We start from the raw sequence: 27,482 nt of genomic DNA on the forward strand, positions 1-27,482 counted from the left end.
GCGGCGGCCCGCAGGATGGGCGGCAGAGCCGGCTTCTTCGAGGTGGGTGCGGGCGGCGCCGCGCCGGGGGCGGGGGGCGGACGGGGCGAGCCCGGGCCGGGGCCCGCGGCATCCTGCCGCCGGCGGACGGGGCTGCCCGGGTTCCCGGCGGACTCCTCTCTCTTCCCCCTCCATCTGCATTGAAGCACCGGGGAGCCGGAGCCGTCCGCTCCCGGGTCTGCCAAGGCAAGTGACCGCCGCTGGAGCCGGGCGGAGGGAGCCGGGGGGGGGCACGCGGCCCGCCGGGGTTTCCTCGGGGCGAGAGGGCAGAAGCGGCCCCCGCCCTCCCCGTCCTTCCCTTCCCCGGGCGCGTTGTCCTCGCCGCTCCTCTTTCCCGCGTCGCCGGTGGTCCTCGGACGTGGCCCCGGAGGAGGAGGGGGGGGTCCCCGGGCTCCAGGCGGGCTCTCGGCGGTCCGCGGAGGCGCCGGATCAACGGCTCCGGGCTCCCCGCCGATCCTCCCGAGGGTAGTGCCGTGGTCAGCCTGCCGGGGTGGGTCTGGCAGCGCATCCCAGCCGTGAGGAAAGAGCGAGAGCGAGGAATGTTCTCGGCACCTTCTGTCCCCAACTTCTTGGAAGACCCTGTCGCCAGCCGCTGTGCACTTCGCCGAGAGCCGTCCCGCTGAGCCTTCCGGCCCCGGTGCAGGCGTGCCCCCGGGGCGGCTCGGCTCGGCTCGGCTCGGCTCGGCGGCACGGAGCCGGCGAGGGAGCTGGTGCCCTGGCCGAGAGGACGGCTCCCAGCCCGGCTCCCCTCGGCGGCGCAGCGCGCACCGTCCGGCGGGGAGGAGCGAGGGCGAGCGGTGCCCGCGGCCCCCGCCCCGGGCAGAGCTCCACCGGCCCTCTGCTAGCACGGTGCGTTCGAGTCTTGCGTGGGAAATAAAAAATAGCCAGGCGGAGTTTAGTACAGTCGGCTCCTTGCGTGTACAGAAAGTGCGGAGTAACATGCACCTGGGGAGCGTGAAGGGTAACGTGTCTCATCAGCTCGTATAAACAGCCACGCCAACTCTTTGCTAGAATTAGTGAGGCTGGGTGACACAAAAATTCTGAAGAGTGGCTTGTGTTACAAAAACAGGTCGGTACGAGCTAAATGGCAGCAATCCTGAATGTGTTTCCGCAGGCTTGCACTTCAGTTTCTCCAGCACGACTCGCCTAAAAATGAATGCAATTCCTCCCCCCGTGCAAAATACAAAACAATCGTTAGAACGTTAACAGAATCTAAACCAATCTGAAAAGCAGCTGCTCCTCTAGTTGTTTGCCATGACCTGAAAGTTCAGATTTTGTTTTTCAAAGCTATAAAAGTGTTTTGGACATCACTAACAATTCAGTGAAATAAGCTGTCTCTAGCTCTTGTGGGTGTGAGGTAGGCACCCGCACCGTGCCTTTTCCTCTGCAGTGTTGACTTCCCTGGGTTTTTTTTAGGAAAAACAACCAAGCTTTTCTACCAGTGTCCCAAACTCTTGTGAGATCCAAATGCAGGAACAGGCACATGTGTTGTTACCCTCCCGAATGTCTTCAGTCATTGTCTGGCCTGCAGGTTTTCTGCCTTAGCCGTACTGAACTTCTGAATAGCGCTTGTTGCTAGAAGATCTCAAAAGCATGGACATCGTTATTGTTACCTGATTTTGCAGACGGAGAAACACAAGAAAGTGGAATGGCCTGCTCCATCTTGCTAGGCAGAACAATAGCGGCGGATACAGGTCTTTGAGTCCTAAATCAAGATCCTGTGTCTAAGCAACACTAATCCAAACTCAGAATGCCTCATGAATTTACATGTCAGCCTTGTACGTCTTAGTCCTTTTCTCTGTACAGCAGATAATGGGTGGAAACAGATTTGCCTCGCTCATCCAGTGTGTATCTATCTGAGCTGACTCAGGGTGTAGGATGTGGACAGAGACAGCCTAGGTAGCACTGAGCAGTGCTGTTGCCTATCACTGTCTGTGCTGTTCTCCCCGCTGATTTGCTTTCTGTTATAAATTCAATGAATTTGAATTCTGGATTGCATTTCCCCACCATGCATTCAAAACTGAGCTATCAAAAGAGAGAAGGTAAGCGTCCCACCTCTCCCGGTGCTTCTGGGGTGGGGGTGGGGGCAGGAATCTCTATTGGTGTTCCAAACGTTAGCATTCCCTGTTCGAGGTACTGTATAGTTCTGCACTTTTCCCTGTACATCTCTAAACCATTTACCCTTTATTGCTCTTCCACGGTGCTTCCTTATAAGTATCACGAAGGACTTTACAATCACCAAACTGTTGCTGTCTGAATTTTTTAGACTATAACTGTTACAAGTTCAGCAGAGGTTTATTGGTGGAATATTTCTTCCTGTTCTGCTGAGTTTCTGCGTTTAATCATGCTTTGTACACAATATCAATTTCGTAGGTTCCTGAGTATGTAGGAAGGTCCTCTCCCTTATCCATGAATAAAATTACTCTTTGGTGAACGGACCTACAAAAGGATGGGCAAGAACATCAGATGACTTGAAAGGGTTGTCAAGCACTGGAACAGGCTGCCCAGGGAAGTGGTTGAGTCACCATCCCTGGAGGTATTTAAAAGACTTGTAGATGTGGTGTTTGGGGACATGGTTTAGTGGTGGACTTGGCAGTGCTAGGTTAATGGTTGGACTCGATGATCTTAAAGGTCTTTTCCAACCTGAACGATTCTATGGTTCTATGACTGTGAGCGCTAAGACACTGGCTGTTAATTCCCTTCCTTTTCTTTATGAGAGTCTTTCTCATAGAATCACGGAATAGTTTGGGTTGGAAGGGACCTCTAAAGGTCATCTAGTCCAACCCCCCTGCCGTGGGCAGGGACATCTTCAACTGGATCAGGTTGCTCAGAGCCCCGTCCAACCTGGCCTGGAATGTTTCCAGGCATGGGGCATCCACCACCTCTCTGGGCAACCTGGGCCAGTGCTTCACCACCCTCAGCGTAAAAAATTCCTTCCTTATCTCTAGTCTAAATCTACCCCCCTTCAGTTTAAAGCCATTCCCCCTTGTCCTGTCGCAACAGGCCCTGCTAAACAGTTTGCCCCCATCTTTTTTATAAGCCCCCTTTAAGTACTGCCAGGCTGCAATAAGGTCTCCCCGAAGCCTTCTCCTCTCCAGGCTGACCAACCCCAACTCTCTCAGCCTTTCTTCACAGCAGAGGTGTTCCATCCCCTGATCATTTTCGTGACCCTCCTCTGGACCCGCTCCAACAGGTCCGCGTCTTTCTTATGCTGAGGGCTCCAGAGCTGGACGCAGTCCTCCAGGTGGGGTCTCACCAGAGCAGAGTAGAGGGGCAGAATCCCCTCCCTCGACCTGCTGGCCACGCTGCTTTGGATGCAGCCCAGGATACGATTGGCCTTCTGGGCTGCGAGCGCCCATTGCTGGCTCATGTCCAGCTTTTCATCCACCAGTACCCCCAAGTCCTTCTTGGCAGGGCTGCTCTCCATCCCTTCATCCCCCAGCCTGTATTGATACCAGGGGTTGCCCTGACCCAGGTGCAGGACCTTGCACTTGGCCTTGTTAAACCTCATGAGGTTCACATGGGCCCACTTCTCCAGCTTGTCCAGGTCCTTCTGGATGGCATCCCGTCCCTCTGGCGTGTCAGCTGCACCACTCAGCTTGGTGTCATCTGCAAACTTGCTGAAGGTGCCCTCAATCCCACTGCCTATGTCATTGATGAAGATATTAAACAGTGCCAGTCCCAATATGGACCCCTGCGGGACGTCACTTGTCACCAACCTCCATCTGGACACTGAGCCGTTGACCACTACCCTCTGGATGTGACCATCTAACCAATTCCTCACCCACCGGACAGTCCACCCATCAAATCCATACCTCTCCAGGTTAGAGAGAAGGATGTTGTGGGGGACTGTGTCAAAGGCCTTACAGAGGTCCAGACAGACGACATCTGTAGCCCTTCCCATGTCCACTGACGTAGTCACCCCATCATAGAAGGCCACCAGGTTGGTCAGGCAGGACTTGCCCTTGGTGAAGCCATGCTGGCTGTCTCGAATCACCTCCCTGTCCTCCATGTGCCTTAGCATAGCTTCCAGGAGGATCTGTTCCATGACCTTCCCAGGCACAGACGTGAGACTAACTGGCCTGTAGTTTCCCCCCCAAAAAATTGCGATCCCGCCGGTGCACCCCGGCCCTGGCGCAGCTGCCGAGCAGTCCTCGCTACCGGGGGCTGCAGGACAGGAGCAGAGCAGGGCAGGCAGATGAGCCCCCTGCACACAAGCAGCGGCCGCTGCCAGCCCTCCTTCCTTCTCAGCACAGCTAAAGAGAGAAACGCTTAAAAAATAGGCAACGTTGTCTTAAGGTGACTATTAAGAAGCCAGTGAAAGGCAGATTCAGCTTTGGAAGTACCTTGAACTCCTGATTTTGAATTGGCTGTATTCAAACTTAGTACCAAGAATTATGAGCAACCACCCACTTAAGCCAAAGTATGCTGGCCCTAATGGATGGACAGCAAAAAACCAGAGTGGCTGAGTGACTTCCCTCTACTTATGAGATGTCTGTGTTAGAACTGATATGCAAAGTCAGGTTGCTGTACTCCTAGGCCTATGTCTCGATGGCTGCCTCTACATTTCGTATTCTGTAATAATGCTAGAATAGGTCTTGTTTACTTCAGGTATTGGTACGTTTCTAATTTCACCTCAGCTTTTTTATGACTAGTAGCTCAGGAGAAGCTTAGCCAGAACAACTACAGTTTAAAGAAATATCTGCATACCTGAAAGTACTGCACCTGGCTGTTTGAGGAGATTCACCTCTGAAAATTTAGAGATTTATGATAGAGACTTGTATCTAGATAACTAATATCCTCTAGGAGTGCTCATGTCTCCAAATTGATTAGAGAACAACTCTTCTGACCTATTTTAGATGTGTTTCGGAGCTTATGATACAGTTTATCCTAGAAGTGCCTGCTTTTCTCCTTTCCGTACAAGGAATGTTTATGTGATGTGCTCAGATGTAAATGTCTGTAGCGGAGCTCTGAAGTTAGGCTAATGAATTCTACCCTTTCTTTCTACTTGACAGGTTTAGGTCTTCAAAAGCATTTCATATAAAGAAAACAGTATGGCTCTCTGACTTCCTAGAGGAAAGATACTTGAACAAATATACTCATACTGTAGAAAATCAGTGTCGTAAGAGCCACAGTTGTACTTTTGCTTCCTTAACTGGTTTGGATGGGAAGTGCCTTTTGTGAGCAGTGATAACCAAAAATGTTTTGGAGTCTTCACTCCCTGAGGACAGATTGAACTGACATATGCGGTACAGTCTAAAAGCAATAATGTACTGGCCCCCCTTGCTGGCATTTAAAGTTTCTCCCCCTTCTGACTGTGATGAAAACCCTCTGAATGCAAGGGGGGGATGACTGCTGCCTAGCTAGCATTGCTGAGATGTCACAGCTCCTGTTACAAAGGTTTCTCCCACTCAGAGCTATGCTGTCTAAAGCTTCATCAAGTAAGAGCACTGAGAGCAAGTGCCAAAAGCAGGACTGCAGAGGATTTTAAGATTCTGTGTCCTCCAAGAGTTGCCTGAACAAGACAAGGCCACATATGAGGTATTTGAACGGTCATTTACAGGGACGCTGCTGAAAATTGCCCTGCTATTTGAAGACATCTGCTCTGTTTTCACAAATAACACATAAGATTATTATCACAGAAAGAGATGAGACGATAGGGAAAAACATTCTCCCTTTCTCTTCCCTCACCACTTCTCCACACACTTACCAACACTTTCTACGCTCAGTTGTGCTGCTTCACTTAAAAGACAGCAATTTGTCCTTTTTCCCTATGGAGCTCGAGAGAGAAACTTTTAACTTTGTATAGGAAAATTTGATAGTAAAACATTACTGGGCAGGAAGTACCTGGAGCTACTCAGAACCTGAAAGCTACGTTTGAAATAAAAAGTCTTATTTTAGAAAAAATAATGGACTTCTTTGAAGTATATTTGAAAAAATTAATACAAATCTTGTGAGTTCACCTGTCAGTATAAGGGCTCCAGACTTCCCAGGGCTTCCAGTCTTCCTGCCCCGTCAAAAGACAGCAGACCCATCCTTGATACCTCTAGGTAAAACAAAAAGGAAAAAAATCTCTCTCCCTTCAGTCTCTTCAATTCCATGTCAAAAACATACACTGGATGTACGTTTTGACATCCATACACCAAATGATCCATGAAGAGTAGTAGTGGAACTACAGATACTGAAGTTCAACATCGCAAATCACAGTGCTGATGCAAAGAAATTATTGTGGTTTCACAAAGAGTTTATAAACCTTGTCATTGTAGAAAATAACAACCATAAACTAAAGCCCTGAGGCAATGAGTATTATCTTGCACATGGAAAAGGCTACGCAGTGGTGTTGAAAGACCTGCACGTCTACCTAGTGTTGAGTCAAAGCTGGCTTAGGTTCTCAGATGGAGGCACTCCAGTCCACTTCATAGTGACAGTGATACTCAGTGAATGATGTGACTCTGCAGCATGCCTGGGAAATTGGCAATGTGCGGCTCTGTGTTAGCCAGTGTAAGTAAATACCCACTGAGTCAGTATTAACTGGTGCAGGTTCCTTTCCCAGCTTGTGTATCCTCCTGGAAGGTGTCATGCTAGTAAAAGCTGGAAAGCTTTCATAGGCTTTCAAGACCCAGGATTCACTGTGAAAGCACAAATCTCTAACAAACAGCTCTTCCATTTTGTGAAAAATAAACCAGCCTCCCACTCCCAAGGGAATACACCTTCCTTCTCCTTCCTGACCATTCCTACACAGACTTATTGTATCCCCTGTCAATTATATGAACGGATTTGTCTTTCTGAAGGATGACCATTTGTAGCTCTACACCTGTTACCATCCTCAGGTCCAGGTCCACAAAGCGACCTGGGCTTTGCCATGCCTTCAGGTTAGGCACCCAACTCCAAGAGGGGCTATGACAATTTGGTTAAGGGACCCAAGTTTACTTCACTGTGTGGTATCCCAAAAGGCATCCACTGTAGGGAAATGCTGAGCAGAATGACAATGGAAGGGAGCAGTGCTTGAAGCAGCCCAGAGAGACAGGAATTCAGGATTTCTCTTTGGTAGGAGACTGCCCTTTTCACTGGAATACACTCCTGTCCTCTCCTGCCTGTACTTTCTGGTCTCTCTTGAATCCTTTATTCCGTGCTTGGTGGCCCAAGCCACCTAAGCCTTCTATGGCAGGAGTGGGGAATGGCAGAAGACAGTCAAAAGTAATTTTCCCACTTCCTGGCAGCGTGTCTAACCATTACGTATAAAGCATGAAGAACTAGATCATCTCCTTTGCTGGCAGTTTAGTTTCGTTCAGAAATAATCTAAATGCTGTGCATTGTGCTGTCCTTGGGATCAAGATGCTTACTGGATGAAGGTCCTCGAGGATTTAGATGCAAGCATGCCTAACTAACAAATCTGAAACAGGTGGAAGAAATAAAAATGTAGGGAGTTTCAGCACAGTTCAGACGGTGGTTCTCATTGGCTTGCACAGGAGCAGAACTTAGGAAGCTGAGGAGTGAGTACCTAGTGTGTGTCTTGTGAACCTTTAAATGTTAGACATCTAAATTCTACAGAAGTAAAATTTAATTGTGTAAAACTTTTTGAGTATGGGTGTCACTGTATCTCCTCTCTTTATACACAGTGAAATAATGTAATAAGATTCTAGTCTCATGAAATATGAGCCATTTGCTTCAGAGAGGTAAGGCTTTACTTAATCGGACTACTTACAGAATAAGGTACAGCACTCCACAGGTAAGATGATGCAATTTCACTTTGTGGTTAAACGTTTGCCTTGGTTCTGCTTTGGGAATTGCTCGTGCAGCGTGTGGCTAAGCTATGGAACTCCCCGCCTCAGGACACCGTACATGCAGTTTACACAGGTTTAAAAGGCAAGTGGATCAACTAATTGAGGAAAAATCCATGAAAAGCTATCAGATACAAAGGCAGCACTTCTGGCGCAGGAAAATCGCAGTCTGTGTGTCTGTCTCCTCCCTCCCCCTCAATCACTACATTCTTGCCCTGTTTTATTACTTTTCCTGAGTCACCTACTGCTGGCTGTATCAGAAAGAAAGATACCGTTCTAGACGGATCCTTAGAGTCATCCTCTGCCACAGTTTGTACATTCCTGTGCAAGGGAAATTTCAGACTGGAAAGTCACTTGTAGCAGCAGCAACAGCGCAAACATAAGTTTGAAGTGTGAGTACACTTACAACAATTTCCCTTTGGCTTAACTCTATTGACTTCAAGAAAGTTATTCTTGATATGCCCTAGTGTGAGATCACACTACGACATGCTTACTTCCTTCAGGAGCAACACAGTATACCGGAAAAGTCTAAGGAGATAGAGAAAATGACTAATTCCACAGGAAAAATAAAATGTTTAGAAAGATTTAATTAGGACTGTGGCAACCACTGAACTTTTTTTAGTGTTAAATTCAAGGAACCTGACTTATGTAAGCACTCTAATAGTTCAGGGGGAATTAATTCATTCTGCATTACTCTTTCTCAGGCTGGTTGGTTCCTAGACTGTAAAATAAGCAATTTTTTTTACTGAGTAATTTCAAAAGAAATCAATACAATATATGCTTATGTCAGTGCTCACAAAATCTCACTCAGCTATAGTTTACTGAATCTGCTGAGTACAAATTGCTGCAAATAAAACTTCCAAGATGCACAGACATGATAAGTGTGTCAGTATTTCCATAATATTTATCACATAATTTTTGAAGATCTGTTGATCCTTAAGCATTTGATATGGCTTTAAACTGCAGGAATTTGACCTACTGTAAGTTTGTAATCCTGTTGAAGGGACACTGCATCTTAAAAATTGTTTTTTAAACACTATTTGCTCAATTGTTCTTCCCCTATGAATAAACTTTTCCCCCTTTTGCTTTCCCCTTTTGTTTTCTGAAAAAAAGTTTAACAGTTGAATGTACTTTTTCCTGCTTATATCGTATATTGATTATTCTTTGCCCTCAACCTGTTCTACACAACAATAATCAAGAAATTTTCTGGTTTTAAAGACACTATCAATCTTTAAACCTTATGCACTAGAACAAATTTGTCTTCTAAACATTGAAGATATATATTTGTAGTCACTTATTAAAGAGTTTTAACATAGCTATCTTGCACAAATCTGCCTATGGATTAAGTTCTACTCAAAGTAGTTTTAGAGAAGCTGCAATTTAAAATGCCTTTAAAAATTCACCAAATAAGAGGACTGTAAGTCATACTACACTAGTGCAAGCCAACAGTCAGTGTCCTATTGTGCTAAATGCTTTGAAAACACACAGAAATTAAAGTTCTCTGAGCCAAACAATTTATGTTTGAAAGGGATGATACCCATCAGTAAGTGTTCCAAGAACAGATTGCTGGGTATCTAAAAACTGTTGCCAACCAATACATTAACTGACTTGGTGCTGCGCCTGAAGACTGGAAACTCTGTGTTCAGTGCTACGCGGGTTCATGTGATTGGCCGTTATGTTCAGAAAAGATAACATTTCTTGCCTTGGATCAGGCTTTTCTGTCCCTTATGCAGGGAACATCTAAACACTGTTGTGTTTAGATGGGGGGATGTTCTGATACGGCTAAGAGGTGTGATAATTAGAGGAAGCAGTCGTCTTGTTTTCACTCTCATCGCACAACTTTCTATGGGCCGGAGTGGAATCTAAAGCTGTGTTCCTGCATCCGTCTTCCTGAAAAGGGAAAGAATGTTCGATATTTGCTTAGATCTTGAAAGTAACTGAAAGTAACTGAAATGTCTGACGTTCAGGAATGGGTGTCCAAAAAACATACAGAAACACTGAATAATTTAGGTTGCAAGGGACTTCTGGAAGTCATGTAGTCCAACTCCTGCTCAAAGCAGATACCTCTAGATCAAATGGCATTGGGTCTTGTCCAGTTCAGTTTTAAATACCTCCAAGGATGGAGATTCCATATCCTCTCTAGGCAACTTGTTCCGATGTTTGGCCAAGCTCACGGTGAAAAAATTTCCTTGTATCTGATTGGATTTTCCCATATTGCAACTGGTGTCCATTGCCTCTCACCATTATCACAGTGCACCTTCAAGAAGAGTCTGGCTCCATCATCTTTATAGGCTCCCTTTAGGTATTTGAAGAAATGGGCCAGTACAGGCAGGTATGTCAGTTTGGCACTTCAGACATGCTGGAACCAAATAAGACTATAGAAGATCCTGGATGATTTGTTTGTTTGTTTTCCACACTGATTCCAAAGGTTCACAGAAGTACCTAAATTTCTGTACAGCCACTCCCATGAAAACCACAGAGCAAAAGAAAATGCTCTGTAATTTTCAGTCTGACCTTACGCATAAAGAGAATAACCCAATTAAAAGAGCGTAGGCGGCAGAAAGATATCCAAACCACTCTGTAATTAGCCTGGAGATGATTTCTCTAATAGAGCCACTGAAGGCCATAGACTAAACCTGCCCCTGGGGCATTCTGATCCAACATGTATATGCTGGGAGTGGGTATGGAACGGGAAGGAGACCGCTAAAGCTGTGGGCCCTGCTGCAGTCTGTAGGGCAGCCCAGTGGTATGCATTGACACAAGAGCTTTGAGATACACCAAAGGTTTCAGTAACCCTTGTAGCACCTCGGCATCAGAAGGGACGAAAAGTGGTTTACAGCCCCCACAGTAATTGTTCTGTGGACTGCAAGAGTCAGAATGCTGTATTTCAAGAATAGCCCGCTGGGAAGGGAATCCACGTCGTTTGCTTTCCCATGGAGATGTCCCACAGACAGACACATTAAAACTTGAAATTTGTGTTATTTCAAATATAAAAAATGAAGGGGAAACACACAATGTCCCAATAATCTGTCACACATTCGTTAGGTATCACAAAGGAGGAAAAGTGCTTACCTCCCCTGATGTCCCACTTAGAGCTTACAATGCACAAGCAGAAAATACCACTGCATTAGTATTCCTTGTGGAGATCAGATTTGATACTTCTGGCTGGAGCTGAAGTGCTCCATTGCTGCACCAATAGAGAAAGAACAATTTGGGACAAGTAAAAGAAGGAAATAAGATACTTTAACCAAGTGATCTCTTCAAAGCAACCCTATTAGAAAGATACTGGACTGTGACTCCTATTTTTAGTAAGGAATCATATTTAAAGTCTAATGTTAATCTATCCTCTTGGCTAGTTAATACCAAACATAATTAATGCTGGATGTTTATTTAAAAAAAATACAACAAACTTTTGGTACTAAGTAATGATAGTCCCAGTCATTTAGTCTGAACAGATAAGCTTTGAACTTTCACTCTTAGCTATACCACAAAGTTCCATTATAAGGTGTTTGATGAGAAAAAGTGAAATTAAAACACCATCACTGTATTTTAGGTTTTGCTAGCCTGCTGCAACTGGGCTTTGAAACATCTGGGGACTTTTCTGCTTGGCTGTTGATTAAAATCACAACCTTTTGCCAAAGTGCCATTTGATCACGGAAATAAACTGCTCTTTCCTTTTCAGAACTGTAGCTAAACCACTGCTTGGAATATAAAATGCTAATATATAGTTACTAGTACAGGTGATCTGAGAGGCAAGAGTAACACTGAATATTCCTATAACAACCTTTTAAGGATTTGTGAAGTCCAGATCTTCAGCTGCATCTGTTCATTACGTCCACCAATGTTTTCCACTCTCTTTACAATTCAAATATTCTGGGAACTATGCACATTAATCTTCAAGCTGTATGTACTCAGAATATTTGCATATTTAATTTTTTTTCTCGAACTGTCTTTCTAGTTTTTAAATCATAACAGTTCTGTTCCTTAGTGAGTCCTGTGAAATTTCTCTATCCCTTATTTGTTCCTTTTGCTCTAGCATAAGAAAATACCCCAGATCAGTGCGTTTTGATCAGTAAGTTAGCTACTTCTGCTTCTGAGTATATCCAGGAAGACAATTTATTTGGCAAGAATATTATTTTTTTGCAAGTTGAGTGCTTTGAGAACCTGGCTATGATTAAAGCTGTCTCTTGAGCCCATCAGAATTCTTTTTAACACAGTCCACAGGTCAGAGAAAAATGGTGTCTCCCTCCGAACAATGATTGTGAATTTGGGAAACAACTGAGAGTTTAGAGATTATTTAGCCAATAATTAGTAATTATCATTTTGTGTCCTACCAGGTGGAAATCCTTGATTGGAAGACAAAGAAACAGCTATGCTTCCTAGATAAGGTAAAACAAAAATCTGTTTAAAATGCTAGGTGACTATTTAAAAATTACTAACTTTTCTTACGTAAACTTAGTGTTTGTGAAGGGTATTTCATCTCCTGATAGCCTTCCTTTGGCCACTGAAGAGGCAACGATTACGCACACTTCATACTGACTACAGAGTACTTCAACCCTTTTCCAGAAGGAGCTTTTGGGCAAAGAGCACAATTTCAGCTGCTTTGCTAAGATGGTGCCAGTTGTGCCTTACTCACTCATAAGCCATCAAACTGTCGCTGCTGTTGTAGTAACTCTTGATCACTGCTAGAGAAGCTGCCTCTGAAATGGATGCCACAAATTGTCCTCCCTTTTTCCTGTAAGAAGTACTTTGAATCTTCCATAACAATCCTAGCCATCTGTAAGAAAGTTATACCGTTACGTTGTTTGAGTTACATTTCTACTTGTATAGTCTTGCACCTAGCAGTTGTCTTTCAAAATACGCATCTTACACATACGATATTTTTTTGTTGCCTAGGTGGAACCAAATGCCACAATTAGGGAGATCAGATTGATGTTCCATAAATTATGTGAGTATAACTTTTGCAGCAGTTCACATCACATCAGAATATCCAGTATATAAAGAGGAGAAAATTACATAATTTGAAACATGTGATGTACACACACACATAATGCTAAGTAACCTGCACATGAATGTGATCACAGTGAGATTACAGTACCATTTTTTTACACTATCCTGATATACCTTTGTATTTTTCTGCTGCATAATTTCTCACAGATATTCACGTTGAATAAATATTCCTAAAAATCTTTAACTAAATCTTATCTTGTTGTGTTGCATTCATTATAATAGTGGATGATCTAAACCAAACATTGTATATCACACAATTCTGTATGGTCTTACAGATCCTCGGTGGTATCCAGCAAGGCAGTCGATAAAACTTGATCCAAGTAAGTACTTGTGAGGACTAGAGTAACAAAGCTCTGAGCGGGGGCCTGGCATAAAAGGTGTACTTTGCATGGGTATTAGCTCTTAAGGATGAGTTTCCAGCTACGTTAATTAGCACTATGAAGGCTGAAGAGAATCCAGAACAAATTTAATGCTTTGAAAGTATTGAACAGAGTTCCACCCATGTGCCTGGTGCTTGGTAATTAACTCAGGCGTCTGCACATGGTTCCAATGCACTTTCTAACTACCGAGCACTTTTGCTTTCAAGACAGGCAGCACAGATTCTAGCTACTAATTTCCCTTAGCTGCAGTGAAATGATCTCCACAGTGTTGCTCAGATGGGAGTACTAAAAAGGGCAATGAGTTAGAGCTATCAATTCACATAATCCTCTGCTCTCAGGCAGGAATTACAGTTCTTGTGAGGTAAGCTAATGCAAAACACATTGCCATGAATGTAGGATTTGCTGACAAAGCTGATGCCAGCTGGCTGACTTCATTAATGCAGTTGTAGGTATTGCTACTAGAAGCCTCTTAGTACATGGCCTGGGTGCACAAAAGAAAGTCTAACTGCCAAACTGTGTTAATTCATCTTAGCATTCAGTAGAAAACGTAGCACTTTCTTCTTTTGCTTCCATTAAGCATAATTTTATTTAAACAGTCCCTTAAAAGTATGCTGGTGAAGATCAGTTCACTGTGTAGAATCTGTCCATGGAAAACAGGTGTATGAATATCTTATTTCCTTCTTCAAAGACCTACCTTGTCAGATTCCTCTGTGGACTTATGTTGTGAGACTTGCCATGAGAAAATGCTGGCCTTCTGGAGATTCCCCCAAATCTAGGCATTAGAAGCTTGAGTACTAGCCCAAGTCCTGTGGAATCACCTCCTGGCTGGTTGGTTGGGAAAAAAGGAGGCAATGAAAACCTCTGTAGGAGAGCCTTCCAACCTCAGCTTATCCTAGCTTCTGTTTGTCTGACGATGAGCAACGAGAAGAGTGGAAGAGAGAGGAGAGAGATGGAGGTGCAGTTGACTAGGAGGTCAGTGAACTATGTTAAAGGGCAGTGACCCATCAGCAAATTCCGCTGTAGCAGCGATGAAGCGAGTCTACCAGACTAGGCAGGCACATAGGATTGAGAATTCTCCTAACTGTCTTGGCGTGAATAGCGGATCCAGGCTTATATGTGACTACAAGGATAAATCAAAATTAAGTATAAACATTCTTAATTTGTTTATTGAGATTCCAATAAACCCACGTCACGTCAAAGAATCTCACAGATGATTGGTTAAAGCACAGTATAAAGCTAGTATGCTACCAAAGTTGACTTGAATTTCACTGAGATGTAATTACTTCTTTCCTTCTCAGAAGGAAAGTCCCTGAGGGATGAGGAAATCCTGCAGCACCTCCCTGTTGGCACAACTGCTACCTTATACTTTAAAGATTTAGGGCCACAGATAGGATGGACTACGGTGAGCTATGCTTCAAGTCTGAGCCATTTTAATGGCTATTTTTCCATAATTAATCCTCACATCACTTTTTGTCTCTCTCCAATATTTCTGCATGATGCCTGCTCTGATGGTGGATGCAGGCAATGAATCCTCATTGCTTCAGTTCATTTAATCAGGGAAAGCGGTAACAGAATATTCTGAATGCCTAGTTCCCTGGGAGAGCAGCAGTGGAAAATTTGCTGCAGGATAGGCTGGCTCTACTGAACTAAGGTGCAGGTTCTCAAATGGATTTAGACGTCTACTGCAAAATCACTAGGAACTAGGTGTCTAAATGCCTTTGAGGATCTGGTTCACAGGGCCTGCGTAACCCTCCTGACAAAGATCAGGATTATACTCCTACGAGTTTGTCCTGCAAAGAGGCATGCGAGCAACTTCACATGCCAGTAACTGAAGTGACTTCAGCAGGAAAATGCATGAATGTAAGATCAGTTAGCTGTCTGCATGTGGCTGCATCCCGGGATGCTAGTGGCAGGCTGACAGCTGATAATTTCTGCAATATTAGTAGCCATCCACAAAGACCTTGCATGTTTACTGTCTTAGCTCAAATGCAAATCCTGTCACAACTCACTCGGCAGGCAACACAGCACTGCTGTTTATGCAGTGAGGTGGCCAATGACCCTTCCAGTTCTTCAGAAGGTCCATGATGCGCATGTTACACTAGTTCTAATGAAACAGCACAGCACAAAGGGAAAAGTACCCCGTAATTTAAAGGCACATTTACCATTTCTTTGCTATGAGATATTAATAGAATCTTGTGTTAATGACAAATAGCAAAGACAACATTCATAGGAGGTAAAATAAAAGAAGTCAAATGTTCTGCAAGATGTGACTCTTCCCATCACTACTTTGGATGCAATGCTGATAAATCGGGCAGCTATTACACAATCCAAAAACCAGCAAGACAGGCAAAACTTCTAATGGCAATATAGACTCCAAGACACACATGCATTAATATATACCAAAATATCACAGTGCAGAGTAACACCAGACTTCTGCCATTCCACAATCTTTCCTTTACATTCTGCTCTCCCTGCCCTTCAAGCTACTTAATTCAAATGTAAGCCAAGAAATACTTCAGTCTTATCAAATAAAAAAGGCAAACTTGTCATCTATGATCAAATATGCTCTTCGCCAGCGAAAATGCTGATTGCTACAGAAGTCGATAACACAACTTTTCTGAGTGTCAAAATAACTCTAAATACATTAGAAAACAGTGGTTGGGTGGGTGTTTTTTGTTTTTTTTTTTTTTTGTTTGTTTTTTTTTTTTGACAGAAGTACAATCAATTTCCCTTCTTTCTCCATAAATGAGGTATAGGCCCACCTTCCTCACTTACAGAAGTGTGGAAAATTCAACTGTCAATGTTTGGTCCAAAGTTAACTTCAATTTAAAGTGATGTTCCTAAGAAATACACACCTATCTGAAATGAAATCAAGCTAGATAATAGCCTCTTTGGTTTCCTCTCTTTTTTTTTTTTTTCCTTTTTTTTTTTTTCCTTTGTGTTCAGATTAAGGATTGTTTGAACATAGAATGAATTGATTGTTTCCCAGGACATCTGCTGTTCATACAGATGGGGTCACCTGTGAACACTTACAAGCTGTGTTTTAAGTTTAAACAAAATTCATTCATTAGAAACAAAGTTCCTCTTCTTCAAGATAAATTCTTCACCAAATTTCATTTTAACCCAAAGCAAAGCAACAGTTTTTGAGGGCAAGAGGAGGGTGAGCGCTGCGTAAATGTAACACGCATGCATATTTATCGTGATCTCTGGGCTGCCATGATTATCTTTTCACACCCATACTGTGTCAGCTGCACTGGCAATGGCTGTTTGTATGCAACTGAGGCAAATGCATTGCAAAACATTCACGTGCATGTCTACCACTTTCACAGCCCTAGCCCAAACCTGCTATTCCCTCCCTGCCTCTCTAAATGCCACCCTGGGTCAGTGGAGGCGTTTATCCCACTGCATTAGTTATCACAAAGAAACCAAAGCAAGACCATCATCTAATTCAGCTGTCTAATTATTTTCTCTCTTTTTGCAGGTATTTTTGATAGAATATACAGGTCCATTGTTCATCTATTTTCTGTTTTATTTCCGCATGCCTTTTGTCTATGGACTGGATGAGAGGTTTACATCAAGCCCGCATCCAGTAGTTAAGTAAGTCCGTTTGCAGGCTTGAGCAGTATTTCTTGTTAGCATTGTAGTCTTATTCCAAATGTCTTGCCACACTTGTTTTTTTAAGCACTCTTAAATGCTTTTGTCTTGCTGTTTCTAGCTTGGCATGTATCTGCCATTCTTTCCACTACATCAAAAGGTTGATTGAAACAGTATTTGTTCATCGGTTCTCCCATGGGACTATGCCACTGAGGAATATTGTGAAGGTAAATTGTGTCAGAATCTATCCATAGCCCCCCTTACAAATCCAACCTAGCCGACCTATGCTCTGCCTCTGCAGAACAGATTTTTTGGTGTGGCTTTTTGTAGAATGCACAGCAAATCTCACCCATATATCTGTAGTTCTTTGAAAAGACTTCTTAATGTCGCTATTGTATAATGTTGCCATACTGCTATTCATGTTACAGTATTCTCATTGCTCATGTAGAATTTTAAACCTTCGGGGTTCCCTTCCTTTTCACTCAGCTAGCTCCTGGGGCGTGAAGGTTTTAGTAACAATGTTAATTTTTAAGGTAGCACAGGCAGGCACAATATTGGGAGGGTTGCTTTTTTAAAAAAAAAAAAAAAAAAATCTACTTTTTGCAACAGTCATTTTACATCTTCTTTGCGCCTAACACTCTCTTTGCTGTTAAGCAACTGTTAATTTACCTTTGATCCAGCGCAAAGCAGCTTGCTTGGTCTGGATTTTCTTCTCCCGCAGGAGCACTCCCTAACGTTACCAGTGCTGCTGCGGCATAGGGCAGCTGTTGAGATGCGGACCCCCTGTTTCCTAGATGTCTGGGCCGTAGTACAGTGGACTGCATGGTTATGCACGGGCTGTAGTTGCGTTAAGAATGTTTGCAACAGAGCACACACTGGTATTCAAAAATACGCTTTATACTCAGGAAGGCAGGAGATTATCATCTACAACTGGAAAAGCCTGTAGTATAGTATCAGCATGTGGGTATTTAATGTTTGGTATTTAGACAGTCCCTTTGAATTTGGATTATGGCAGTGATACTCCCAGCAGCTGAAGCTCTACCTTGTGGCTAACTCCTTACAGCTGTGCAGCGGCTCTGGTAGTTCTGGTGATAGCTTCGTGCTTTCTAAATGGAAGGAGGGTCTGTAGTTGAGCAGTGGCCCTCAGAAAGAATCCTCCCCAGCAATTTACTGCGTTTTCTGCAGCGGAAGAGTGCAGGGGTTGTTAAAAGGCTAGCAGATCTCTTAAAGACTTGTTCTTGACACAATAGGAGCTAATGCATGATAAACAGCAGATAGATGAGCAACTTTACCTTGAAAAAGAATCGGTACAGTGTGATAAATCTTCATTTTCTCGCTGCCATCTCTGACAACTACTCGTTCCTTTCAGACCAGTTCAGCTGTTGCTAAAATTGACGTTTGTACCAGTCATTCTGGTCACTTCAACTTTTCCACCTTCTCAGGTTGGTGGTACTTGCTTTCACCTGTAAAGTTGCTCACAGTTCTTCTTCTACTTGCTTAGCAGTGCTTGGGTTTGATTTGCTTTTACAGTTTCATTGACTTTGGTGGTGTTACTCCAAAACTGTGCCAGTGAGAAAAATATCACAGCCTCTTCCCTTTTTTCTCTCACATACAGATGGTAGACAAAGCTTCCTACTTTAAGAGTTTGATCACGTACATAGCAGATATAGATAGCTTATTTCCTAAGCGCAATGGAAAGCTACCTTTAACAAGAGACACTTCAGTCTCAATAAGCAGAGATCTGAGACAGGCATTGATGAGATTTGTGATTTTCATCCTTTGTTTACCAAATGAAAAGAGGAATAAATTATGCCGTAAAATGCTGCAGGGCTTCACCAAAAGCAGTTCATGCTAGATACTAACATAGTATAATTCTTTCCAAGATATGTGATTTTTCTAGGCAATGGAAAGGTAGAATACTTGATTTATCTGGACTTAGTAAACAACTGGCTCAGGGTGAATAAGATAGGGATTAATACAAAAATTGTGTGGTGATAAAGGAACTAACTAAAGGACAGATGATCGTGGTTGTGCCAGAAAAGGATCTGTCAGACCTTTAATAACAGGGAGGTACCAGTGGAATTCCTCAAAGATTAGTCTTATGACTGGTATTACTGAACATTTTTGTGGGTAAAAAGAATGGATATTGTCGCTTTCTATGAAAACATCTGGAGGAAAGAAAACACTAGACTTAAAGAAATACCATTTAAACCAGAAGACGATGTAACGAGACAAACAGAAGGGTACATGCTGGTCATGAATAAACATAGGCAGAGCATTAAGAAATAGTTTTGATCATCATAGGGATCATCCATTGGAGCAGAGAAGACAAAAATCCTAACCGTAACTTTGTAAACTTAGGAATAATTTATTTATGGGATTCCTGCAATACCTAAACTTGATCCACAAAATCTTTTTAGAAGAGATTGTTGTAAAGCTTTATTATTCACCTGGAATATGAAAGATTCACAGAAACAATTCCTTTCTTTCAAGTGAGTTTATGAAGTCTGCGTGTCCTCTGCTGTTCCTATCTGAACCTCACTGGAGGCTTTTGTATGAGCAATAAGGCTTCCAGTGGCAGCTGGACGTTTGTAGTGTCACTGCTGAGGACCTTAGCAGTGGCAGACTCCACTCATCAGAAAGCTCCTTTTCTTATAACTGAGGAATACTTTTGCAGTAAATCATGTTCTTTGGATGAATAGTACTTGTTCAGTTTAATTACAGCATGTAGCGTTGGGAGCTGAGCCATGATAATTTATTTATTTAATTTCACTTTACTGAAATCCATTGCCGTATGATCCATCCCGTGCCAAGCCCTGAAGTTAGGGAAAGGTTTTTCATAAGATGCCGTTCTAAGGTTACAAGAAACTGTTTCCACCTAAGTTTGTACAGCAGTTAGTAAATTGTAGGTGATGGTGGAAGAAGCTAGTGTTAGGGAGGAAGCAGTAGTTTATGGATAGGACCCTAACTAGATTGTTCCTCACTCGAGTCTTTCTTCTGGCTCTGCTGCTTTTCCTGGGGAAAAGGGAAGTCGTCAGAGGGAAGTTACTTAATCTCTCTGCCCTTTTGTCCCATCTGACCTGTAATTATTGTTTATTAATTTGCTTTTTCTCATCAGTTATCTATTAATATATAATCTCAGAGCAAGGACATACTATGTGCTTGTATTACAGCGTACCCAATAGGGTGTCCATTTTGTCTGAGGTCTCTGGTCACTTCAGTGGTTCAATTAACTCTGAAAAGAAAGTGGAAATGCAACAGAATGTTTGATACAACTGCTTGCAGCAGATGGGGGGGCTTACCTTTTGCCAGCATTTTCAGAAAAACACACCATCGGACACTGCAGTCAGCTAGTGTGGGTTGCAGACGCTGAGGTAATCACTTTTGGGGGTATTATTGCTAGAAATGCAGTTCTGGTATATATAGGGGAAAAAGGCTGCAAAATTCAAAGTAAAAAAAAAAAGTTAAACCAGTCAGGACAGGAAAGAATGCAGCCTTGGATAAGAATTTTGGCTGCATAAGCAGGAACGGAAAGCTGTGAAGGAGAAAGCAGAAAGACCTAGAAATGTCTAAGGTACGTGAACCTGGTGGAAGGCCAAGAAAAAAGCATCACCAGAAAGAGTAAGAGGATCAATGTTTCACTCAAGAATGAAAATAGGAGAGAAGGAAAAATAAGGGGAAGGAAAAGAACAGGAGAAGTGGTGAAAGGAAGATAAAGAGCTCAGTTTCGGTCTTGCTAAAGTCCAGGTGATAACCAAACATGCCCTAAGACATTAAAAACTGAGGCACTAGGTTTGATAAAGGAAGAAATCTCAACTGATGAGAGGCAAGTTTATGAGTTGTCGACAAGGGTTGAAGTCTGTCTGCAAGAGAATGGCACCTAGAGGTGAGAGCACAGAGGAAGAAGAGGAACGGGCCAAGAAAGGGCCTCTCTCCTACCTACAGATATATAAGGAGGGAAAAGATAACCTGTCACCAAGATACAGAAGCAGCAATGAGTGTCAGAAGAAAAACCACAAGAAAAACCGCAAGAGGCAGGGCCAGGAAAACCAAACAAGAGGTAGAGATTGTCATTGTAAGTAGTTTTTTTCCATGGATGAAGCCTGTGAACAAGCTCTGAGATTGGTCAGGAATGAGTCAGTACAGCCATTAGTGACAGCTGCGTTACTGGAGTTTAGAGGATGGAAACTGGATCACAGAAAGCCAAGGACAGCAGCAGAAGGGACAAACTAAAGATACCGCAGTGAAAGGGCAGAGGAAAGCGTCAGGCATGATGACTTTAGGTAGGAAAAGTTAAAGCGTGGGAAAGAAAGAAAACTGATGGGGTGAAGGAGAAGAGGAAGGGCAAGAGATTGGGCAACACAAAGTAATAAGCAGGGAAGAGAGCACAGTGCCTAAATCTGGTTTTACTAAGTCTCAGGGGTTAGCAAAACAAGTCTCTCTTTAACATACAGTCTGTACGGCACTTCATCTTTGGCCAAATGGCTTGCCAGACAAGATAAATTTGTTTTCAATAGTATGATCATACTTTCTAAAACTGTTTATAAACTTAAAGCCTGTTTGAGAAGAAATCTTACTCTATGAGTATATATACTTCCTTCCTGTTATTTCCTATTGTCTGTTCCCACCTTACCACACTTAGTATTGTCATTTTTTGTTGTATTATCAGCAACTTGAAGGATCAGCCCAATTCAGTGTTATCAGCGGTCCTTGCAGTGAATACTGGCCTAGAGGATTGTACTAAAACAAAGAAAAATTCCCTGTTTTTCAGAACTGCTTGTATTACTGGGGATTTGCAGCTTGGCTTGCTTATTACATCAATCATCCCCTTTACACTCCTCCTTGTAAGTAGCAAAATAACCCTCAATATGATTTAAGTACTTATGTGTTTGTATACTAGTACTAATCACGTCAACTTTTTTTTTTTTTTAATAGCTTATGGGAAAAAACAGATAAATTTTGCTGTGATCATGTTTCTGGTAGGTTTGTTGCTCTTTTTATAAAATGCTAAAACATGTTACTTTATTTCTTACGTTGTATAAGTGGAGGAGCGAGTAGGATAAGCAGATACTTAAAACTTGAACACTTGGGACATACTACTAAAGATGACCACTTGCATGCAGAACGGATAAATCTGTCAGTTTTTAATGTGATCTTGTACACAAAGGAAGGTTTTGATTCAGTATCCATTCCGAGACTGGGACGATCTCTCATAATCTTTAAAAGAATCCTGGAACTACCAGTTTGTGTTTAAAAGCCAGTGAGTTTGTTTTGTGAACTGTTTATTGACTGTTAAGAATCACAACAGATCATAAAACTCAGAAACTGGCCAACTAAGAAAGCATGTTGCTGATAATTTCCAGGGATAGAGGTTCGTTTTGCTGGGCTTCAGAAATTTTTTACAGCTTTCCTTATGAAGCAAAATTCTTAAGTCACTGGCTGTTCATTCTCACAGTTCCTAGGAACATTTCATACATGCAGAAGCAACGTTAGTGTAGCCAACAAAGATGTACCCGTTTTTCCTATGTGTGTGTAACTTGTTTAGAACATCAGCTGTTCACTTGCTTTGAGAAACTAATCATCAGTGACTGCAGGATCTCAAAGCAGCTTCCCAGTATGAAAATTCTGTGAGTTCGTAATCTATTCCCATTTTATAGAGAGGCTACATAACTGAAAGCACAGAGCTGGGAAGAAAACTCAGGAGCTCTGACCACCAGTCATTTGCTTTAATAGTTATGCTTTGCAGACACTGGAGACTGTCCATAATCATATCAATGAGTCATTTCAATACACTTTCTGCATGATTGATTGGGGAAGCATTATTTAAAACCAGTGGAGGAAGCTGGGTCAATTATATTTCATGATTCATATCAATTATACTCTAGAGAAGAAAACTTACTTAGAGTCCAACCCATATCTTCCTTGGGATTTTAATAACTTTTGAGAAACCAAAACTATCCAAATCAATTTTGGGGTGTTTTTAAAGACATAAGAATAACCAAAAGATAAAGCAAGTATCTCCTGGATTTACTTTTATCCCCTTTGGTTTATTGCCTTTAAATCTCATGGGGATTATATAAGTAGTAAATTTGATCTTTCGGACACTAAATCCACATTTGCTGGCAAATATCATAAATACATAACACAGTATAATATGGACTCATGTTTGAACAAAGACATTCCATCCTCCTGTCAGACAGCAATCTTAGTTAAGGATATTTATTATGTTTATAATAGATTCTCCCCCCCCTCTTTTTTTTTTTCTTTTTAAAGTACCCCAGGAAATAACAAAAGGAAGAAGAGTAAATAGAAGGGAAGCACATTTTTAATTCTGTCATGCTTTTTCTTGCAGCTGTGTGAAGCTGGAAATTTTTCCATTCACGTTGCACTCAGTGACCTCCGGCGAAATGGTAAAAATTGCATTATCATATTTGACTTTTGTGCAGCCATTCAGTACTTCTACAGTTACTCTACCTCATGAAAGACCTGATCCTGGAGGGCGTTGATACCCACCAGCTGACTGCTGTGGGAGCGCAGGTTGCTCAGCACTGTAAAGATTGGATTCTAGGGGAGATCAGGAAGTGCAAGGAATCCAACACCAGACTGTTAAACCGTGCTTCTTACTGTAATTTTTATTGGTTAGGGCCAGGTTGTGTTGGGGGGAGCAGTTATATTAGTTACTGGTAGTGCAAAAAGAAACAGTGCTCGTATAAGCTATGCTTTGGTGAGCAAGGGAAAGTAATTTCACTGGCTTCTATAGGGGGCACAAGGTCTCTGTGCAGGCCAGAGATCCTTGGGCATGAGCCAAACATCTCACAGCTATCAACTATGACTGCTAAAATTCCATTCTGTGACAATCTGACAAAACCTTTAGCTTCTAAATCTAAAACTTGAGGTACCTCTTCTTACAGGAGTGACTGTGATCAAAGGCATATGTAGATGACTTTCTAATGCCCAGAACATTTCCTCACAGTTATCCTATTCCTTCTTGTGGGTCCAGAGGACATCCTGTTTTCCCACATCCTGCTTGTCCCTCTGACAGTGATGAGACACAGGAGTAGGCAGATTCGGGTTGTGTTTAAGGAAACAATATGCTTAGGAGTGTGAATATTTTGTGATTTGTTTTCTAATCTATAGGATCCAAAATCCGTAAGATCCCATATCCAACAAAGAATCCTTTCACATGGCTGTTTTTCTTTGTATCTTGCCCTAACTATACATATGAGGTATGTATTTTCAAACAAGAAGTTAAGATTTTTAGTTTTGCTGAATATATTTTCATTTCTTTTGGAATGTTAAACTGGAAGAAACCTCTGAAACAGTTCAGATCAATACATTTCCCCTCCTCCCCTAAAGCCCACGAAATCAGATTGCAGACAGGAACTTGGCTGTTCTTCCTCTCCTCCCTTGAGACAGTACTTACAGGGCTAACCTTAAACAGCCAGCCCAGACCCTGGGCCTATGCTTCAGCGTGGCTGCTAGACAAGACGAAGATACACTTTAAAGCAGTGCGAATTTTGCAGACAGGAACAGGGAGATTGCCACTGAAGGTGTGTTGCAACGAGGGGATGGGGGCATCTGGTGGATTTATAATATAAGAGAGCCCAGGAGTATCACAGTACGCAGGAAGATAATGGGCAGACAAAGGAAGATATTGTAGTAGAAAAAATGGGGAAACAGACGAATAGAAGATATCGTGGTAGAGAAAATAGGAAATAGGCCCCGGTCGTCTTCCCCATTTTCTTAAGTTATACAGTTGCTTGTGTTGGTGGTGACTGCTTTAGAAGCTTGAATCAGTTTATTGCTTCATATTCCTTAATCAGGAGCCAAACTCCTGACTCAGTTCAAAAGCAGTTAAAACCAGTGCAACTCTGTAAAATTCACTCTTGCACAGAAGGGCAGCATCAGGTTTAACTTCAGTGGAGATTAACAGATGTTAATGAGAACAGCATTTCGCCTCAGAATATAGAAAGTTACCATTCCTAGCATTGATGGAGGTGTGACAAATACAAATTAGGCAGAGAAACGGACAGGACACTACGTTGTAATGCTTAAAATTTTGTCATGATAATAGCTATGGAAGCAAACACAAAGGTTTTGTTTGTGATAAGGCACTGTTCACCATTTGGCTAAAGGTTATTAACACTAGAAATTGATCTGGCTGACCTTGGCTTTTTTATTTACCTATACTAGGACAAGGTTGTTTTTGATCAATAGAGACATAAATGCAAATGCTGTCACCAGAAATATTTTAAATTTCCTTGGCCAAAACAGGTGGGGACCTGGATCAGTTTCACTATCATGACTCAGTGTGTTCCAGGTGAGTAACATTTTGGTACTTCACCCTGAAGTGATGTCAGCAACAAGAGTGTGTTTTTAATCTGATAATGAAACATATCTTTTTCTCCCTTCCTTCCAGTGGGGCTGTTCACCTTGCTTTGCTTCATTCAGATGACAATCTGGGCAAAGGATAAACACTGCACCTACCTACGAGAATTCAAGGATTATCCAAGTCTTCGAATGCCAATTATTCCTTTTTTGTTGTAAGAAAAAAGGTTTAATTTGAATATTGCACGGAACTTCCAGAAGAAAAAGCTCATAAACCTCCTGCCAAATAAGTGAATTAATTTAAAGGATTTTGGTGCATGTTGAATCCCCACTGCTGAGGGAAATTGTATGCACTTGAAAGCTACACTTCCTTACATTCAAGAATTCTCAACTCAGAAGCACTTTCAAAAAATAAGGCTTCATTGCACAGCTGGTAGTCAAAGCCCCTACAGTTCACTGTAACCTGATTGACTTAGATTTTCCTGTACTAGTCTATTTAGATTGATGGATCAGAGATACTGAAAAGTCTGTGCTGAAAAGCAGCTCCAAATTTAGCAGTGGCATTCTGCAAGACATAAGTAGATTGGAACGAGGACGTACCAGCTAACAACTAGAGAGCTCAGCTCAGCCAGCACGGCCAGCTGGCCTGGAGACAGTTGCATGATCTGCCTTCTTTGACTTGAAGAAGAGAGTGTGTTGCCTGGAGTCAGGTGCTTTGTAACAAATAACATTACCAAAGAATATGAATGGTTCCTGGAATAAAGAAACAGGCAATATCTCAAATACATGATTTGGGTCTAACCCCTAATTTGCCAAAAGAATCTGAAGTAAGAAGTATTTGTAGTATTTGTGGATGTAAACATCCTGCGTTGTTGGGGTTTTTTTGTTTGTTTGTTTTTAGTCTTCTTCATTGGTAAATTGCATACTAGTAAATAAGGTTCAGGAGATCTGATCTATGCTATATCTGTGATATTTGGCCTGTTTTCATATAACAAATCCTTATGATACTAAAGGACCTTTTACGTAGCATTTTATGTCAGCATTCTCTGAATAATTTTTAATACACTTTGTAAATACATGAAGTGACTGCTAGTCCTCAGAATGCTAGCTCCCTTTCTATTTTCAGAGCCAGGGAGAAAAATCAGCTACATTTTGGACTTCCTGTGTTTTCTTTTTCACAAGATGTTCAGTGGGACTTAGTTGGGTTTTGTGCAAATCTAGTAAAAAAGGAGTATTGCAATCTATCTGAATGACATTTTAAAGAAGCTATTTTAGAATACGAAGAGAATACGTAGATACTGTTTTGTTTCATGATTAATTTATTTATCTATAATGGATGTATAGAAAGGTTTTTGCAACTATTTGTAAGGGTGAAACATGCAATAAATTCTAGACTATATTTTGAAATCAGTTGAAATAATTATGGCAAAAGAAGATGATTACAGCTGGTTGCTGAAGTTTCTTAATATTTTGCACAGTAAAATGCAAGAACATCCTTATATAAAAAAAAATCTACATCAATTGAAGAAAAAAACCTAACAAAGCAAAAATACATGACCCAGATTTTATTTCTGTATAACATATTTTAGAGAAGATTTCTTAGAAACGGTTAGATCTGGTAGATAACTGAAGCAATACATCATTATGAATTTGTTTTCAGTATTGTTATTTTCCACTAGTTTAACTGTGAACCAGAGAAAAGAGCTAAATGTCAAATGATTTCCCACTGAGTACAGCGTGGAGTACAAGCAAGTTGAAATTTTCCTTTTGAGCACAGGGAAAGCATGTACCCTATTCACATTTTACACCCACTTAAGGTCCAGCCACAGGAAAGAAAAATTTGGTCTTGTTTAGTAACAGATATCTTTGCAGGCCTCCATGAGAAAACAAAACCTTTGGCAGATTTGGACATACTCTCTTTCCTTGTAATCTTCATTTTGACATTCTGCTTCTATTTGAGAAACTTGAAGATGAGTATGAGATCATTCTCATTAAGATTTTTTTTTTTTTAAAAGCAAATTTCTTGCCTGGGTCTGAGATCTGAATTAATTCTTCCCATTCTTGCTGAGACAACCGTCTGTTTTCACTGGCAGCCTGGTGGCAGGCTTCACAGACAGTGAAGCAGTCTCCCAGCACTAGCCCCAGCAGCCAGCACTGATGTTCTGGCCTTGGTAGTCCTGTGCACTCAGAATGGCAGGAATCCACTTCTAAGCTGTGCAATGCTCTCTGCCTTGTCTGGCAATGCTCTGGGCCTGTCTGCTGACTGGTAGCAGTTGACTTAAGAGTTAAACAAGAAAAACCTACCAGCCTGAAACAACCAGATAGAGAAACGTCTTTAATGCTCTTTACA

The 27,482-nt window shown here is 42.1% G+C and overlaps 1 protein-coding gene across 2 annotated transcripts; it reads left to right on the forward strand.

Moving 5' to 3' along the window:
* On the forward strand, nt 1-27,297 carry TECR (trans-2,3-enoyl-CoA reductase). Of its 2 annotated transcripts, XM_076337768.1 has the most exons (13): nt 1-42; nt 12,158-12,208; nt 12,717-12,768; nt 13,106-13,150; nt 14,509-14,612; nt 16,692-16,807; nt 16,926-17,031; nt 21,576-21,648; nt 21,740-21,783; nt 23,157-23,214; nt 23,942-24,030; nt 25,079-25,124; nt 25,224-27,297. In XM_076337768.1, exons 1-13 carry the CDS (start codon nt 16-18, stop codon nt 25,349-25,351), a joined length of 939 nt encoding a protein of 312 aa, XP_076193883.1. In that variant the 5' UTR covers nt 1-15; the 3' UTR covers nt 25,352-27,297. The 2 variants fall into 2 exon arrangements, with proteins under 2 accessions (XP_076193883.1, XP_076193884.1); XM_076337769.1 differs by lacking the exon at nt 25,224-27,297 and having other exon boundaries at nt 24,998-25,118.
* The last annotated feature ends 185 nt before the right edge of the window (nt 27,298-27,482 follow it).

The sequence above is a fragment of the Aptenodytes patagonicus genome, chromosome 5 (genome assembly GCF_965638725.1).
Source record: "Aptenodytes patagonicus chromosome 5, bAptPat1.pri.cur, whole genome shotgun sequence".
In the NCBI taxonomy this organism is placed as follows: Eukaryota; Metazoa; Chordata; class Aves; order Sphenisciformes; family Spheniscidae; genus Aptenodytes; species Aptenodytes patagonicus.